At 38.8% G+C, this 18,451-nt stretch overlaps 1 protein-coding gene across 1 annotated transcript in view; it reads right to left on the bottom strand.

Moving 5' to 3' along the window:
* LOC133661299 (neuron navigator 3-like) overlaps positions 1 to 14,879 on the bottom strand; it is a 132,447-nt gene extending 117,568 nt beyond the window's left edge. Inside the window, exons 1-5 of the mRNA XM_062064430.1 lie at positions 14,701 to 14,879; positions 14,389 to 14,592; positions 13,219 to 14,322; positions 2,690 to 2,813; positions 50 to 347 (exon numbers count right to left, since the gene is read on the bottom strand). Coding sequence (XP_061920414.1) covers positions 50 to 347; positions 2,690 to 2,813; positions 13,219 to 14,322; positions 14,389 to 14,592; positions 14,701 to 14,879 — 1,909 coding nt within the window. The remainder of the gene's footprint in view (positions 1 to 49; positions 348 to 2,689; positions 2,814 to 13,218; positions 14,323 to 14,388; positions 14,593 to 14,700) is intronic.
* Between the last annotated feature and the right edge of the window lie 3,572 nt (positions 14,880 to 18,451).

An 18,451-nucleotide genomic window follows, 5' to 3' on the forward strand; every position in this document is an offset into this window, starting at 1 on the left:
ATTGTCTAAAAATGCATTTTCCCAGCGGTAACGGGATGGAAACACCTACCAGGTGTTTTATGGGAGGAGGTGCCCTTGGTCCGAGGTGGTGTGATGCCCACCTGGGCGGTCATGCCCCTTCTCAATGACCCGGTCTGGGATATTTGGGCCAGCGCTGTGGCTTTCTGACCGGCCTCCTCATACTGGCTGTGGGCTTGGGAGGACGATGAGGACTTCCAGCGGGAGGAGGCGCCGTTGGGGTCCATGTTCGCGTCGAGTTCCACGTCCACCTTCTTTAGGTCTTCGGCTCCAGCCCAGCTGCTGCTTACCTCCTGCTCGGCATGCTTGGACTTACTTCCTCTCTGCGACTGTGGTAGGGAAGATCAGCAATGAACACAAAGCTAAAAAAAAACTAGCTATGTATGTTGATTTTGTTCATCTGTGTTTATGCAGAAACGGGTAGAGAATTGAATCCAGGGACATAAAATTATTTGTCTAATCTGATATGATTTGAAAGTTTGCTAAATTACACCTGATCAATCTAATTATAAGACTAGATCTGACCAATCTATGTCTAAGACTAGATCAGATCAGTTTAATTTGGAGTTTGACCTGACTAGATCTGACCAATCTAAGTCTAAGACCAGAATTGACCAATCTAAGTCTAAGACCAGAATTGACCAATCTAAGTCTAAAACTACCTATGACCAATCTAAATCTAAGACTAACTCAAATTAATCTAAGTCTAAGTCTGACCTGACTAGATCTGACCAATTTAAATCTAAGACTAGATGTGACCAATCTAAGTCTAAGACTAGATGTGACCAATCCAAGTCGAAGACTAGATGTGACCAATCTAAATCTAAGACTAGATGTGACCAATCAAAGTCCAAGACTAGATGTGACCAATCTAAGTCGAAGACTAGATGTGACCAACCAAGACTAAGACTAGATGTGACCAATCTAAGTCTAAGACTAGATGTGACCAATTAAGTCTAAGACTAGATGTGACCAATCTAAGTCTAAGACTAGATGTGACAAATCTAAGTCGAAGAGTAGATGTGACCAATCTAAGTCTAAGACTAGATGTGACCAATCTAAGTCAAAGACGAGATGTGACCAATGTAAGTGGAAGACTAGATGTGACCAATCTAAATCTAAGACTAGATGTGACCAATCTAAGTCGAAGACTAGATGTGACCAATCTAAGTCTAAGACTAGATTTGACCAATCTAAGTCTAAGACTAGATGTGAACAATCTAAGTCTAAGACTAGATGTGACCAATCTAAGTCGAAGACTAGATGTGACCAATTTAAGTCGAAGACTAGATGTGACCAATCTAAGTCTAAAACTAGATGTAACCAATTAAGTCTAATACTAGATGTGACCAATCTAAGTCAAAGACGAGATGTGACCAATTAAGTCTAAGACTAGATGTGACCAAACAAGACTAAGACTAGAAGTGACCAATCTAAGTCGAAGACTGGATGTGACCAATCTAAGTCGAAGACTAGATGTGACCAATCTAAGTCTAAAACTAGATGTAACCAATTAAGTCTAAGACTAGATGTGACCAATCTAAGTCAAAGACGAGATGTGACCAATTAAGTCTAAGACTAGATGTGACCAATCTAAGTCAAAGACGAGATGTGACCAATTAAGTCTAAGACTAGATGTGACCAATTAAGTCTAAAACTAGATGTGACCAATCTAAGACTAAGACTAGATGTGACCAAACAAGACTAAGACTAGATGTGACCAATCTAAGTCGAAGACTAGATGTGACCAATCTAAGTCTAAGACTAGATGTGACCAACCAAGTCTAAGACTAGATGTGACCAATCTAAGTCTAAGACTAGATGTGACCAATCTAAGTCTAAGACTAGATGTGACCAACCAAGACTAAGACTAGATGTGACCAATCTAAGTCGAAGACTAGATGTGACCAATCTAAGTCGAAGACTAGATGTGACCAACCAAGACTAAGACTAGATGTGACCAATCTAAGTCGAAGACTATATGTGACCAATCTAAGTCGAAGACTAGATGTGACCAATCTAAGTCTAAGACTAGATGTGACCAATCTAAGTCTAAGACTAGATGTGACCAACCAAGTCTAAGACTAGATGTGACTAGTCTCAGTCTATGATCATGAACTGATGATGTCTACTGGAATGAGAGTCCAAACGTCTCCTAAGACTAACCAAACAGTCCAGTTGCGATGGATTGAAGGCCCTGAGATGTAAAAAGTTGGAGAAGTAAAAGTGAAAGTAAAACATTCCTACTTGAATCCCCGACTTCAGGCTGGGACTGAGTCATCCGCCACACACACAACATAAGGTCTGGAGGCAACACACAGAAACTCAAGTCCACAAGCAAACAAAGTAGTGTGACGTGGGATCTATCTTTGGTCTGACCAGATCTCCTCCTCTGGGATGCTCATGCACAAACACACAAACACACACAAACACACACACACACACACACACACACACACTCGCAACTAAGCCGTTCCTTGACAGATGGCCATGCAGTCTCCCTAGCAACACCCGAGTCTCTTCCATGAGGGGCCAAAGATACTTGGCGCAATCGTGTAAAAAAAAGCCTCCGTCGGAGAAGAGAGAAAATGTATTCTTGCTACCCAAAGTCAGCAGCAATGTGTGCAACTGTGTCTCCCAAATTCCTTCTCGTCTTGACGCCTTGACTCACCTGGGCGCCCCTGCTTTTGCGGGGCGAGCTGACCGAGGGGTAGGCGGGCGTGTTCAGGTCGTCGGTGCTGATGTTGTCCAAGGTGTCGCTCAGGCCGCTGCTCACCGAGCTGCTGTCGTCCCAGCTGCGGGGAAAAGACCGGAGAAAGAGCGAATGAAATACATGATCGTCTTGGGGAATCGAGTGGACGCTCCTCAGATACGATCATCCAAGAGTACGATCGGCCGATACCGATACCAATCCCATGTATCAACTGTAAATGTTTCAATGTATTTATGGTGAGTGATTATGAACAGTTTAAAAAGGATTGAAAGTAGTTTGTTTCAGCATAACAAAGACAATAGCACGGCCGTAACTAGCATTGAGGACACCGAGGTCACGTCCTCTGTAGGTGACAAGAAGACTCGCCACGTGTAAATGGACAACATGTATTTAATCTGATCGTCATTTGGATTACAATGTTCCTGTGTCCATGGACCTTGAAAACAATATGACGTGCATTTTCACGCATCACACCTTGAATCGGAATATTTTGACATGCGCAGAACCTAACGTAAACGGAAAGGTGTGTTATTGTTATTTGTGCTATGGCGCCACCTTTTGGACGAGTTCGCTCAATGCAGGTGCCGACTAAGCAGTGACTTCCACTGTCAACAAACAAGGCTTTGTGCCCTTCTGCTTATTCATCTTTTTTTCCTTCAGTTCTCTACTTTTGCTTCACCTTTCTTTTTCAATCAATCAATCAATCAATCAATCAATCAATCAATCAATCAATCAATCAATCAATCAATCAATCAATCAATCAATCAATCAATCAATCAATCAATCAATCAACGTTTACTTAAATCCAACAGAGATGGCTTTCTGCATTTCTGCTGACGTCACAATATTTATTTATCATTTTTCCTTCTGTTCACTACTTTTGCTTTACCTTTCTTTTTCAATCAATCATCAATCAATCAATCAATCAATCAATCAATCAACGTTTACTTATATCCAACAGACATGGCTTTCTGCATTTCTGATGACGTCACAATATTTATTTATATTGTTCCTTCTGTTCACTACTTTTGCTTTACCTTTCTTTTTCAATCAATCATCAATCAATCAATCAATCAATCAATCAATCAATCAATCAATCTATCAATCAACGTTTACTTATATCCAACAGAAATGGCTTTCTGCATTTCTGCTGACGTCACGATATTTACTTATCATTTTCCCTTCTGTTCACTACTTTTGCTTTACCTTTCTTTTTCAATCAATCAATCAATCAATCAATCAATCAATCAATCAATCAATCAACGTTTACTTATATCCAACAGACATGGCTTTCTGCATTTCTGCTGACGTCACGATATTTATTTATCATTTTTCCTTCTGTTCACTACTTTTACTTTACCTTTCTTTTTCAATCAATCAATCAATCAATCAATCAATCAATCAATCAATCAATCAATCAATCGTTTACTTATATCCAACATACATGGCTTTCTGCATTTCTGCTGACATCATATGTATTTTTCTTTTTTCCCTTCTGTTCACTACTTTTGCTTTACCTCTCTTTTTCAATCAATCCATCAACCAATCAATCAATCAATCAATCAATCAATCAATCAATCAATCAATCAATCAATCAATCAATCAATCAATCAATCAATCAATCAATCAATCAATCAATCAATCAATAAATAAATAAATCAATCAATCGTTTACTTATATCCAACAAACATGGCTTTCTGCATTTCTGCTTGTCTGACGTTATCACGGTATTTATGTATCTGTTTTTTTCCTTCTGTTCACTACTTTTGCTTTACGTTTCTTTTTCAATCAATCAATCAATCAATCAATCAATCAATCAATCAATCAATCAATCAATCAATCAATCAATCAATCAATCGTTTACTTATATCCAACAAACATGGCTTTCTGCATCTCTGCTTGTCCGACGTTATCACGATATTTATAGTTTTTTTCCTTCTGTTTACTACTTTTGCTTTACCTTTATTTTTCAATCAATCAATCAATCAATCAATCAATCAATCAATCAATCAATCAATCAATCAATCAATGTTTACTCGTATCCAAAAAACATGGCTTTCTGCATTTCTGCTTGTCCGACGTTATCACTGTATTTATTTATCAGTTTTTTCCTTCTGTTCACTACTTTTGCTTTACCTTTCTTTTTCAATCAATCAACCTATCAAAGTTTGCATATATAGCCCTTCATTACAAATGTCTCAAAGGGCTGCACAATGGAGCTGCTCCGTGCTTTTTATGTTGTGATTATGTACGGATTGTGGCGCGTCTTTATGTTACGACATTCTGTGTACGTGTCTGAGGCTAGCAGTTAGCACTTGGACTGGCTGTAATGTCGTGAATAAAACAGCTCGTGACTGGATAACTTCTTTTATTGTGACATCCACACATGACACTCCAGACCATACTTTGGTTCTTGCTAGTCTTGTTTTAAAGCAACAAAGTCAACAGTATATAACGCTACTTGTGTGCACGTTGAATGTGGGCGACAGCAGCAAGACAGTCGCTTCATTCCGAGAAAAGTCATGAGATTTGGATGGAATCTTGTCCGCAGGGAGATTGCGTTCGTTTATTTATTTTAAACTGACTTTGATGCTGCCATTTTGTCGCCATCAAGTGGCCAGTATGGGTAATTTAGGTCAATGCCCTTTAATTCTGCTCTGAGTGATACCATACACATCATTACTATTAATGCAGACAACCTTTCCTAGTCATGGTGCTAAAAAATATATAAATCCAAACAACACAAAATGTTAACGAAAATGGTCACACATAACACAACCTGTGACCCAATGCAGACAACCTTTCCTAGTCATGGTGCAAAAAAAAGGAAAACTCCAAACAACACACAATGTCAACGAAAATGGTCACACATAACACAACCTGTGACAAAATGCAGACAGCCTTTCCTAGTCATGGTGCAAAAAAAAGGAAAACTCCAAACAACACACAATGTCAACGAAAATGGGCACACATAACACAACCTGTGACCCAATGCAGACAACCTTTCCTAGTCATGGTGCAAAAAAAAAATCAAAATCAAAATTCAAACAACACAAAATGTCAAAGAAAATGGTCACACATAACGCACCTGTGACCCAATGAAGACAACCTTTCCTAGTCATGGTGAAAACAAATAAAAAATAAAATCCAAACAACACAAAATGTCAACGAAAATGGTCATACATACCGTAACACAACCTGTGACAAAATGCAGACAACCTTTCTTAATCATGATGCAAAACAAAAACCAAACAAACAACATAAAATGTCAACGAAAATGGTCACACATAACACGACTTGTGACCCAATGCAGACAACTTTTCCTAGTCATGGTGCGGAAAAAAAAATAAGATCCAAACAACACAAAATGTAAACGAAAATGTTCACACATAACACAACCTGTGACAAAATGCAGACAACCTTTCCTAGTCATGGTGCAAAAAAAAAAAGAAAAATTTAAACAACACAAAATGTCAACAAAAATGGTCACACATAACACAACCTGCTCATTGAACTTTGTGGATAATATAAAAAATGTCCATGCGCCATTAAAAAATCAAAATAACACCCATTTAAAATCCCTTACAAAGCATGATGGGAAAAATGCAAAACACTCTCCACACTTATCCATGTTTGGCGCATTTTAGCTGCTTGATATTTCTGACTGATTACAAAACGTAACCACTAACCTAATCACTCTAGTGTCGACCATACTCTGATCTTACCCCTGGCGTCGACACCACCAATTTATGGCTGCAACACTGTTGACACACCAAAAGTTACATTATTCTCTTAATGATCTACTTTTGAATTTCCTGTTAAAAACTGCTGACTTCCTGCTATAACGAGCTTCCACCTATCACAGGGTGGCAAAGTTGTTGTCATTGAGGGCCACATCGCCGTTACGGCTGCCATCAAAGGGCCGTTTTAAACAGCAATTAATATATACATCTGATTAGTAAATATATTTTTACATACAATGTACAAAAAAATTAAAATATGTAGATTTTACAGTAAAAAATACTGGCAAATCAGTCACCAGAATTTTACTGTAAAATATATATACTTTTTTTTTAAAATATTATTTTAACAACAAATGGAAAAACAGTACCACTGTTTCTTTTCTTTTTGTAATTCTGACAACTGAGGTGCCATGTAAAATTTTGTGTTACCTTTTTTCCATTTACAGTAATACACCGTAACAACAATAACCACTGCATTGTTTTATGCATGTCAAACTATATTCCCTATAAAATTTTGTGGTCTTTTTTTTCGGACTATAAGCTACATTTTGAACCCTGAGTTCATACCAAAGACTATAAAAATGGGAGCCATTACCTCCCTGCTCGGCACTCAGCATCAAGGGTTGGAATTGGGGGTTAAATCACCAAAAATGATACCCGGGCGCGGCCACCGCTGCTGCTCACTGCTCCCCTCACCTCCCAGGGGGTGATCAAGGGTGACGGGTCCAAATGCAGAGAATAATTTCGCCACACCTCATGTGTGTGTGTGACAAACTCTAACTTAATTACAAGAACATTTGAAAAAGTATTGAAAAAAACTTCTGTTTTGCCTGATCAGCCGTTTTACTGCCGTGTTACAGACGCCGTTTGGAAACAAATAAGGTATGTAAATAAACATTTCTGTGTAAAAATAACTCATTTCACAACGTATATATCCGCAATTTATAGTCCGGTGCGGCTTATATATGGAAAATATTTTTTTATCTTCTAAAATTTACCGGAATTTACGGAAGTTGGATTTGCATTACTGTATTTCTTAAAACCTCTTAAGGCCCAAGCTGTTTGTTTACATGCTTTTTTTATTTCTCTTTGCTATTTGGGCTTATTGGACCCTAATTAGAATAAAAACTAAGAATCATCTTTTGATATGATGTACTTAGTCCATAAGTACACAAACGTGTACTTCATGTTTAGTGACATGCTCATTCTTATTTTTACATTTTTTCCCCCTCCAAATTCCATTGTATGTTGTACTCTTCTGACACCACCAGATGGCAGTATAAGTGTCCACATAAGTGGCCATAAGACCCCAATTCAGTAGTGTACACAATTTTGGAAATAAGAGCTAAAAGGTGCTGTCCACGCATGTGGCCACTAAGCTTTTAGACGTAAAATGGGGAAAAAAATGATTTGGGTTTGGCACAATGTGATTTTCATCATAAAACTGATTAATAAATACAAAAATAAATACAAAATACAACTTCATCAACTTTTAAAGAGGTATAAAGTGCCTGGAGGTTAAAAACAGGCATAAGGATGTCAATACAGGGACACAAGTGGGAAGAAAAACGAGGCACAAAGTTGATAAATGTCACATTATGGCAGATATTAACACACTTGTATTGACTTTAACAACTGTTCAGTCTGCATGACGTCAAACACACCCAAAAAAACTGAAAGCAACTTCCAGAAAGTAATTACACACTGTCGACGCGTCAATTCCGGCTCCCCATCTATAATTGATCAGACAGCAGGAGACTGGCGCAGAATAAGAGAATAATGGGGCATTTTTTTTGAAAAGGAAGGGAACGTGGGCGAGCGAGTGTGAATAGTTTTTGTATTTCCACCACAAAAGTGTAGTTGTTGTTTTTTAATAAGTCCGTGTCGTCAAAAATATGTGAAAAGTGTTTTGATACATATTTCTGATGTGTCCACATTGAGGAAGTCACGAGTGGCCTCAAAGTGCTGAAGTGCACTCTGACACGTCAAAGTGCTGAAGTGCACTCTGACACGTCAAAGTGTTGAAGTGCACTCTGACACGTCAAAGTGTTGAAGTGCACTCTGACACGTCAAAGTGTTGAAGTGCACTCTGACACGTCAAAGTGTTGAAGTGCACTCTGACACGTCAAAGTGTTGAAGTGCACTCTGACACGTCAAAGTGTTGAAGTGCACTCTGACACCTCAAAGTGCTGAAGTGCACTCTGACACGTCAAAGTGTTGAAGTGCACTCTGACACGTCAAAGTGTTGAAGTGCACTCTGACACGTCAAAGTGTTGAAGTGCACTCTGACACGTCAAAGTGTTGAAGTGCACTCTGACACGTCAAAGTGTTGAAGTGCACTCTGACACGTCAAAGTGTTGAAGTGCACTCTGACACCTCAAAGTGCTGAAGTGCACTCTGACACGTCAAAGTGTTGAAGTGCACTCTGACACCTCAAAGTGCTGAAGTGCACTCTGACACGTCAAGGTGTTGAAGTGCACTAAGACACCTCAAAGTGTTGAAGTGCACTCTGACACGTCAAGTGTTGAAGTGCACTCTGACACCTCAAAGTGTTAAAGTGCACTCTGACACCTCAAAGTGTTAAAGTGCACTCTGACACCTCAAAGTGCTGAAGTGCACTCTGACACCTCAAAGTGTTGAAGTGCACTCTGAAACGTCAAAGTGTTGAAGTGCACTCTGACACCTCAAAGGGCTGAAGTGCACTCTGACACCTCAAAGTGCTGAAGTGACACCTCAAAGTGCTGAAGTGCACTCTGACACTTTGAGGTGCACTCTGACACTATGAGGTGTCTTAGTGCACTTTGACACGTCAAAGTGCTGAAGTGCACTCTGACACGTCAAAGTGTTTGAAGTGCACTCTGACACGTCAAAGTGCTGAAGTGCACTCTGACACGTCAAAGTGTTGAAGTGCACTCTGACACGTCAAAGTGTTTGAAGTGCACTCTGACACGTCAAAGTGCTGAAGTGCACTCTGACACATCAAGGTGTTGAAGTGCACTAAGACACCTCAAAGTGTTGAAGTGCACTCTGACACGTCAAGTGTTGAAGTGCACTCTGACACCTCAAAGTGTTAAAGTGCACTCTGACACCTCAAAGTGTTAAAGTGCACTCTGACACCTCAAAGTGCTGAAGTGCACTCTGACACATCTAAGTGCTGAAGTGCACTCTGACACCTCAAAGTGTTGAAGTGCACTCTGACACATCATAGTGTTGAAGTGCACTCTGAAACGTCAAAGTGTTGAAGTGCACTCTGACACGTCAAAGTGTTGAAGTGCACTCTGACACGTCAAAGTGTTGAAGTGCACTCTGACACGTCAAAGTGTTGAAGTGCACTCTGACACGTCAAAGTGTTGAAGTGCACTCTGACACGTGAAAGTGTTTGAAGTGCACTCTGACACGTCAAAGTGCTGAAGTGCACTCTGACACGTTAAGGTGTTGAAGTGCACTAAGACACCTCAAAGTGTTGAAGTGCACTCTGACACGTCAAGTGTTGAAGTGCACTCTGACACGTCAAGTGTTGAAGTGCACTCTGACACGTCAAGTGTTGAAGTGCACTCTGACACGTTAAGGTGTTGAAGTGCACTAAGACACCTCAAAGTGCTTAAGTGCAGTCTGACACGTCAAAGTGTTTGAAGTGCACTCTGACACGTCAAAGTGCTGAAGTGCACTCTGAAACGTGAAAGTGTTGAAGTGCACTCTGACACGTGAAAGTGTTTGAAGTGCACTCTGACACGTCAAAGTGCTGAAGTGCACTCTGACACGTTAAGGTGTTGAAGTGCAATAAGACACCTCAAAGTGTTGAAGTGCACTCTGACACGTCAAGTGTTGAAGTGCACTCTGACACGTCAAGTGTTGAAGTGCACTCTGACACGTCAAGTGTTGAAGTGCACTCTGACACGTCAAGTGTTGAAGTGCACTCTGACACCTCAAAGTGTTAAAGTGCACTCTGACACCTCAAAGTGCTGAAGTGCACTCTGACACATCTAAGTGCTGAAGTGCACTCTGACACCTCAAAGTGTTGAAGTGCACTCTGACACATCATAGTGTTGAAGTGCACTCTGAAACGTCAAAGTGTTGAAGTGCACTCTGACACCTCAAAGGGCTGAAGTGCACTCTGACACCTCAAAGTGCTGAAGTGACACCTCAAAGTGCTGAAGTGCACGCTGACACGTCAAAGTGTTAAAGTGTACTCTGACACGTCAAAGTGCTGAAGTGTACTCTGTCACTTGAAGAGGTTCATTTAGCCTACTAATGTGTATTTATAAATGTTTGATTTATATAGGCTAGCCTATATAAATCAACCATTTATAAATAAAAAGTACTCTTTCACGCCAAAGTGTTGAAGTGCACTCTGACACGTCAAAGTGCTTAAGTGCAGTCTGACACGTCAAAGTGCTGAAGTGCACTCTGACACGTCAAATGTTGAAGTGCACTCTGACACGTCAAAGTGCTGAAGTGCAGTCTTTAACGGCAAAGTGTTGAAGTGCACTCTGACACGTCAAAGTGCTGAAGTGCACTCTGACACGTCAAAGTGCTGAAGTGCACTCTGACACGTCAAAGTGTTGAAGTGCACTCTGACACGTCAAAGTGCTGAAGTGCACTCTGACACGTCAAAGTGCTGAAGTGCACTTTGACACGTAAAAGTGCTGAAGTGCACTCTGACACGTCAAATGTTGAAGTGCACTCTGACACGTCAAAGTGCTGAAGTGCAGTCTGTCACGGCAAAGTCTTGAAGTGCACTCTGACACGTCAAAGTGCTGAAGTGCACTCTGTCACGGCAAAGCGTTGAAGTGCACTCTGACACGTCAAAGTGCTGAAGTGCACTCTGACACGTCAAAGTGCTGAAGTGCACTCTGACACGTCAAAGTGTTGAAGCAGCGTTATCATGGACGCCCCTGCTTATTTCAGCAAGACAATGCCAAGCCATGCGTTACAACAGCGTGGCTTCGTAGTAAAAGAGTGCGGGTTTTCTGTTTTGTACAAGCCATGTAACCAATAGCTGCGTCACTAACGAGTGATTCTGTGATCAATAACCACGTTTGTGCCACCAATAACTGATTATGCAGAGAAAAAGTGCTGCTGAGGACGACAAGAAGAAGAAGAAGAAGAAGAAGAAGAAGAAGAAGAAGAAGAAGAAGAAGAAGAAGAAGAAGAAGAAGAAGACAAAACCAGAGCAGCAGCAGCAGCACAAAAAGATGGCAGCTGACCTCCTGAGAGCGAGCTGAATATTTCATGGCCCAACTCCCAGGGGCGGGCTGAGATGGTTCTGACAAGGTAGCTCCGCCCCCTCCCTCAGACCTGCAAGTCACAGGCGAACTCGCTAACCTGCCGGCGAGGGCAACTTTTGTGTCGCTAATTCTGACATGAACTATGAGCTACGAATATGCATACTGTACATAATACTGTACATAATACTGTGCATAATACTGTGCATAATACTGTGCATGGTACTGTACATAATACTGTACATAATACTGTGCATGGTACTGTGCATACTACTGTGCATAATACTGTGCATGGTACTGTACATAATACTGTGCATGGTACTTTGCATGGTACTGTGCATAATACTGTGCATAATAGTGTACATACTACTGTACATAATACTGTGCATGGTACTGTGCATAATACTGTACATAATACTGTGCACGGTACTGTACATAATACTGTGCATGGTACTGTGCATAATACTGTACATAATACTGTGCATAATACTGTACATACTACTGTGCATAATACTGTGCATGGTACTGTACATAATACTGTGCATAATACTGTGCATGGTACTGTACATAATACTGTGCATGGTACTTTGCATGGTACTGTGCTTAATACATACATAATACTGTGCATAATAGTGTACATAATACTGTGCATAATACTGTGCATAATACTGTACATAATACTGTGCATAATAGTGTACATAATACTGTGCATAATACTGTGCATAATACTGTACATAATACTGTGCATAATACTGTACATAATACTGTGCATACTGTACATAATGATGTGCATAACACTGTGCATACTGTACATAATAATGAACGAAATAATGTGCATACTGTACATAATACTGTGCATAATACTGTACATAATACTGTGAATACTGTACAGAATACTGTACATATTACTGTGCATAATACTGTACATAATACTGTGTATAATACTGTGCATAATACTGTACATAATACTGTGCATACTGTACATAATACTGTGCATACTATACATAATACTATGTATACTGTACATATTACTGTGCATAATACTGTACGTATTACTGTGCATTATTGTGCATATTGTGCATAATACTCTGCATAATACTGTACATAATACTGTCCATACTGTACATACTATTGTGCATAATACTGTGCATAATACTGTGCATACTGCACATAATACTGTGCATAATATTGTACATAATACTGTCCATACTGTACATACTATTGTGCATACTACTGTGGATACTGTACATAAGTGTGCATACTACTGTACAAAATACTGTGCATACTGTACATAATACTGTGCATAATACCGTGCATAATACTGTACATAATACTGTGCTTAATACTGTGCATAATACTGCGCAAACTGTACATAAGACTGTGCATACTGTACTTAATACTGTGCATTATACTGTACATATTACTGTGCATAATGCTGTGCATAATACTGTACATAATACTGTCCATACTGTACATAATATTATGCATAATGCTGTGCACACTACTGTGCATACTGTACATAATACTGTACATAATAATGTGCATTCTGTACATAATAATGTGCATAATACTGTGCATAATACTGTGCATACTATACATAATACTGTGCATAATACTGTACATAATATTGTGCATACTGTACATAATAATGTGCATACTGTACATAATAATGTGCATGATACTGTGCATAATACTATACATAATACTGTGCATAATACTGTACATACTACTGTACATAATACTGTACATAATATTGTGCATACTGTACATAATAATGTGCATACTGTACATAATAATGTGCATGATACTGTGCATAATACTGTGCATACTGTACATAATAATGTGCATGATACTGTGCATAATACTGTGCATACTGTACATAATAATGCGCATGATACTGTGCATAATACTGTGCATACTGTACATAATAATGTGCATGATACTGTGCATAATACTGTGCATACTGTACATAATAATGTGCATACTGTACATAATAATGTGCATAGTACTGTGCATAATACTGTACATAATACTGTGCATACTGTACATAATACAGTGCATACTACTGTACATAATACTGTACATAATACTGTGTATACTATACATAATACTGTGCATAATACTGTACATAATATTGTGCATACTGTACATAATAATGTGCATACTGTACATAATAATGTGCATGATACTGTGCATACTGTACATAATAATGTGCATACTGTACATAATAATGTGCATAATACTGTGCATAATACTGTACATAATACTGTGCATACTGTACATAATACTGTGCATAATACTGTGCATACTACTGTGCATAATACTGTGCATACTACTGTACATAATACTGTGCATACTATACATAATACTGTGCATAATACTGTACATACTATTGTGCATACTGTACATAATAATGTGCATACTGTACATAATAATGTGCATGATACTGTGCATGATACTGTGAATACTGTACATAATAATGTGCATACTGTACATAATAATGTGCATGATACTGTGCATAATACTGTGCATACTGTACATAATAATGTGCATACTGTACATAATAATGTGCATAATACTGTGCATAATACTGTGCATAAAACTGTACATAATACTGTGCATACTGTACATAATACTGTGCATACTACTGTGCATACTACTGTACAAAATAATGTGCATACTACTGTACATAATACTGTACATAATACTGTGCATACTATACATAATACTGTGCATAATACTGTACATAATTTTGTGCATACTGTACATAATAATGTGCATACTGTACATAATAATGTGCATGATACTGTGCATAATACTGTGCATACTGTACATAATACTGTGCATACTGTACATAATAATGTGCATACTGTACATAATAATGTGCATTATACTGTGCATACTGAACATAATAATGTGCATAATACTGTGCATACTGTACATAATACTGTGTATACTACTGTGCATACTACTGTGCAAAATAATGTGCATACTACTGTACATAATACTGTACATAATACTGTGCATACTATACATAATACTGTGCATAATACTGTACATAATTTTGTGCATACTGTACATAATAATGTGCATACTGTACATAATAATGTGCATGATACTGTGCATAATACTGTGCATACTGTACATAATAATGTGCATACTGTACATAATAATGTGCATTATACTGTGCATACTGAACATAATAATGTGCATAATACTGTGCATACTGTACATAATACCGTGCATAATACTGTGCATACTACTGTACATAATACTGTGCATAATACTGTGCATACTACTGTACATAATACTGTGCATAATACTGTACATATTACTGTGCATACCACTGTACATAATACTGTGCATAATACCGTACATATTACTGTGCATACCACTGTACATAATACCGTGCATAATACTGTGCATACTACTGTACATAATACTGTGCATACTGTACGTGGACAGATGCTGACCAATAGCAGACGATGCTTGGCAAGGGGGAGGGGCTTAAAGCAAACTATGACTACTGCGTGCTAAAGTCTTGGACTAAACGAGGACCACGGCGGTGGTCTTTGGTCTCGGGTTGCGTTCCAGAGGCACGTAGGAGCTGCTCTCCTTGCTGTGACGGCGCTCAGCCGTGCAAACGTTATCTCATGCAATATTCAACGCGTCGACTTTGCCTCCTGATTTAACACGAGGGGGGGAAGAAAATACCTCACCATTATGCCCCGTGGTGGAGATGAATGACATTCTGATGAGGCGCCGGATAAATATTTGGGAAGGCAAATTGAAAATGACGTCGAGGGAAGGAGAATACGAGCTCTCCTCTGGTAGATCGGTTATGGAAAGGCTTTAACCACTAGGCCTACTCAGTGGCCTAGTGGTTAGAGTGTCCGCCCTGAGATGGGTAGGTCGTGAGTTCAAACCCCGGCCCGAGTCATACCAAAGACTATAAAAATGGGAGCCATTACCTCCCTGCTTGGCACTCAGCATCAAGGGGTTGGAATTGGGGGTTAAATCACCAAAAATGATTTTCGGGCGTGGCCACCGCTGCTGCTCACTGCTCCCCTCACCTCCCAGGGGGTGAACACATTTCACCACACCTAGTGTGTGTGTGTGACAATCATTGGTACTAACTTGAAATAAAATACTTTATTCATATTTTTTACTACTATAAATTCCGGACTACTTTTTTCCTACACTTTGAACCCTGCAGCTTATAAAACCGTGTGGCTAATTTACTGGTTTTGGTGTTGCCGACGGCCGCGATGTTTTGTGTTCAATAGTTTTTGTTTGTGCATTGGCGCCCTCTTTCGAACGAGTCCTCTCACTGCAGGGTTGAAAATGTACTTCCCGTTTTTAATGCCTAAGCCGGAAGGAAAAACCGTCCATAGCGTTTCTACTACAAGCAACGTTTGTAAGTTTTACAATATAACTACAACAATTCGTACTGACTAAAGCGTCCCGTGTGAGATGTCTGTGGGAGTGTTTTCATGCGTATTAGTATGTGCTATCGTAATGTAATCAAGCTAGCGTTGTTAGCATTAGCTAATATGCCAACACGTCTACCGGTGTCTGCGTTAGCATTATCAACTTACGATGGCATTCTTTTTGTATTGTTTCAGTTTCACAAATTCCTCAGTAAATTCCCCAAACTGTAACTCGTTCGTTCAACAATCTGCCGAGGTTACGGTCATTCTTCCTTCGAGCGTGGAAATGCCCTAGAATTCCGGACAACAAGCCGCTACGCTTTGAACCCCGCGGCTTCTGAAACTGTGCAGCTAATTTATGGACTTTTCATTTTCATTTGTCATTCATCAAACACATGCAACGACTCTTTATAGTCTTAAAGCGCCATATTTTCCAGGAGTTTGCTCACTACACGCGTAAATGCCTGCAAATGTTTCCTGCTGTTTTAAAGTTTTAAACCGGAAGTAGACGTTCGTAACGTTTCTACTCGTATGGATTCTTCATTCATCGCTCCAAGCAACGTTTGTAAGTTTTACAATATAACTACAACAATTCGTACTCACTAAAGCGTCCCATGTGTGACGTCTGTAAGAGTATTTCCATGCGTCTTTGTACGTGCTATCGTAATGTAATGACGCTAGCGTCGTTAGCATTCGCTAAAAGGCTAACACGTTTACGAGTGTTTTTTTTAATAGTATTATTAACTTACAATACTGTGCATTATACTGTACATAATACTGTGCATAATACTGTGCATAATTCTGTACATAATACTGTGCATATTGTATATAATACTGTGCATAATATTGTGCATAATACTGTACATAATACTGTGCATACTGTACATAATACTGTACATACTACTGTGCATAATACTGTACATAATACTGTGCATAATAGTGTACATAGTACTGTGCATAATACTGTCCATACTGTACATAATACTGTGCATAAGTGTGCATAATACTGTGCTTAATACTGTGCATACTGTAGATAATACTGTGCATAATATTGTACATAATACTGTACATAATACTGTACATAATACTGTTCATAATACTGTGCATACTGTACATAATACTGTACATACTACTGTGCATAATACTGTACATAATATTGTGCATACTGTACATAATACTGTGCATAATAGTGTACATAATACTGTGCATAATACTGTGCACACTGTACATAATACTGTGCATAACAGTGTACATAATACGGTGCATAATACTGTGCATACTGTCCATAATACTGTGCATAACTCTGTGCATAATACTGTGCATAATACTGTACATAATACTGTGCTTAATAGTGTACATAATACTGTGAATAAAACTGGACATTATACTGTGCATAGTACTGTACATAATACCGTACATAATACTGTGCATACTGTACATAATACTGTGCATAATAGTTTACATAATACGGTGCATAATACTGTGCATACTGTACATAATACTGTGCATAACTCTGTGCATAATACTGTGCATACTGTACATAATACTGTGCATAATAGTGTACATAATACGGTGCATAATACTGTACATACTGTACATAATACTGTGCATAACTCTGTGCATAATACTGTGCATAATACTGTACCGGAAGTAGACGTTCGTAGCATTTCTACTTGTATGGATTATTCATTCATCGCTCCAAGCAACGTTTGTAAGTTTTACAATATAACTACAACAATTCGTACTCACTAAAGCGTCCCATGTGTGACGTCTGTAAGAGTATTTCCATGCGTATTTGTACGTGTTATCGTAATGTAATGACGCTAGCGTCGTTAGCATTCGCTAAAAGGAGTGTTTTTTTTTTTAGTATTATTAACTTACAATGGCATTCTTTTTGTATTGTTTCACTTCCACAAATTTCTAAGTGAATTCACCAAACTGTCACCCAGCTAGCGGGTCCATGATGATGACTTCTGTTTTGTTTGATCGGCCGTTTTACTGCCCTGTCACAGACACCATTTGGGAACAATGAAGGTATGTAAATAAACATTTACAACATATTTATGTGTAAATAACTAATTTCACAACATATATATCTGTGATTTATAGTCCGGTGCGGCTAATATATGGATTTATATATATTTTTCTGCTAAAATGTATACACTGGTGCGCTATATAGTCTGGAAAATACGGTTTATTTGATTTTATTTCAATGTTTTCCCCACTCTGATGTACATTTCTTATCATCATCATTTCTTGTTATTCATTTCATGAAAATGCATATATACAAGCCACGTACAGTTGACACTTTCATTGTTTTTT

The sequence above is a fragment of the Entelurus aequoreus genome, linkage group LG12, assembly GCF_033978785.1.
Source record: "Entelurus aequoreus isolate RoL-2023_Sb linkage group LG12, RoL_Eaeq_v1.1, whole genome shotgun sequence".
Classification (NCBI taxonomy): Eukaryota; Metazoa; Chordata; class Actinopteri; order Syngnathiformes; family Syngnathidae; genus Entelurus; species Entelurus aequoreus.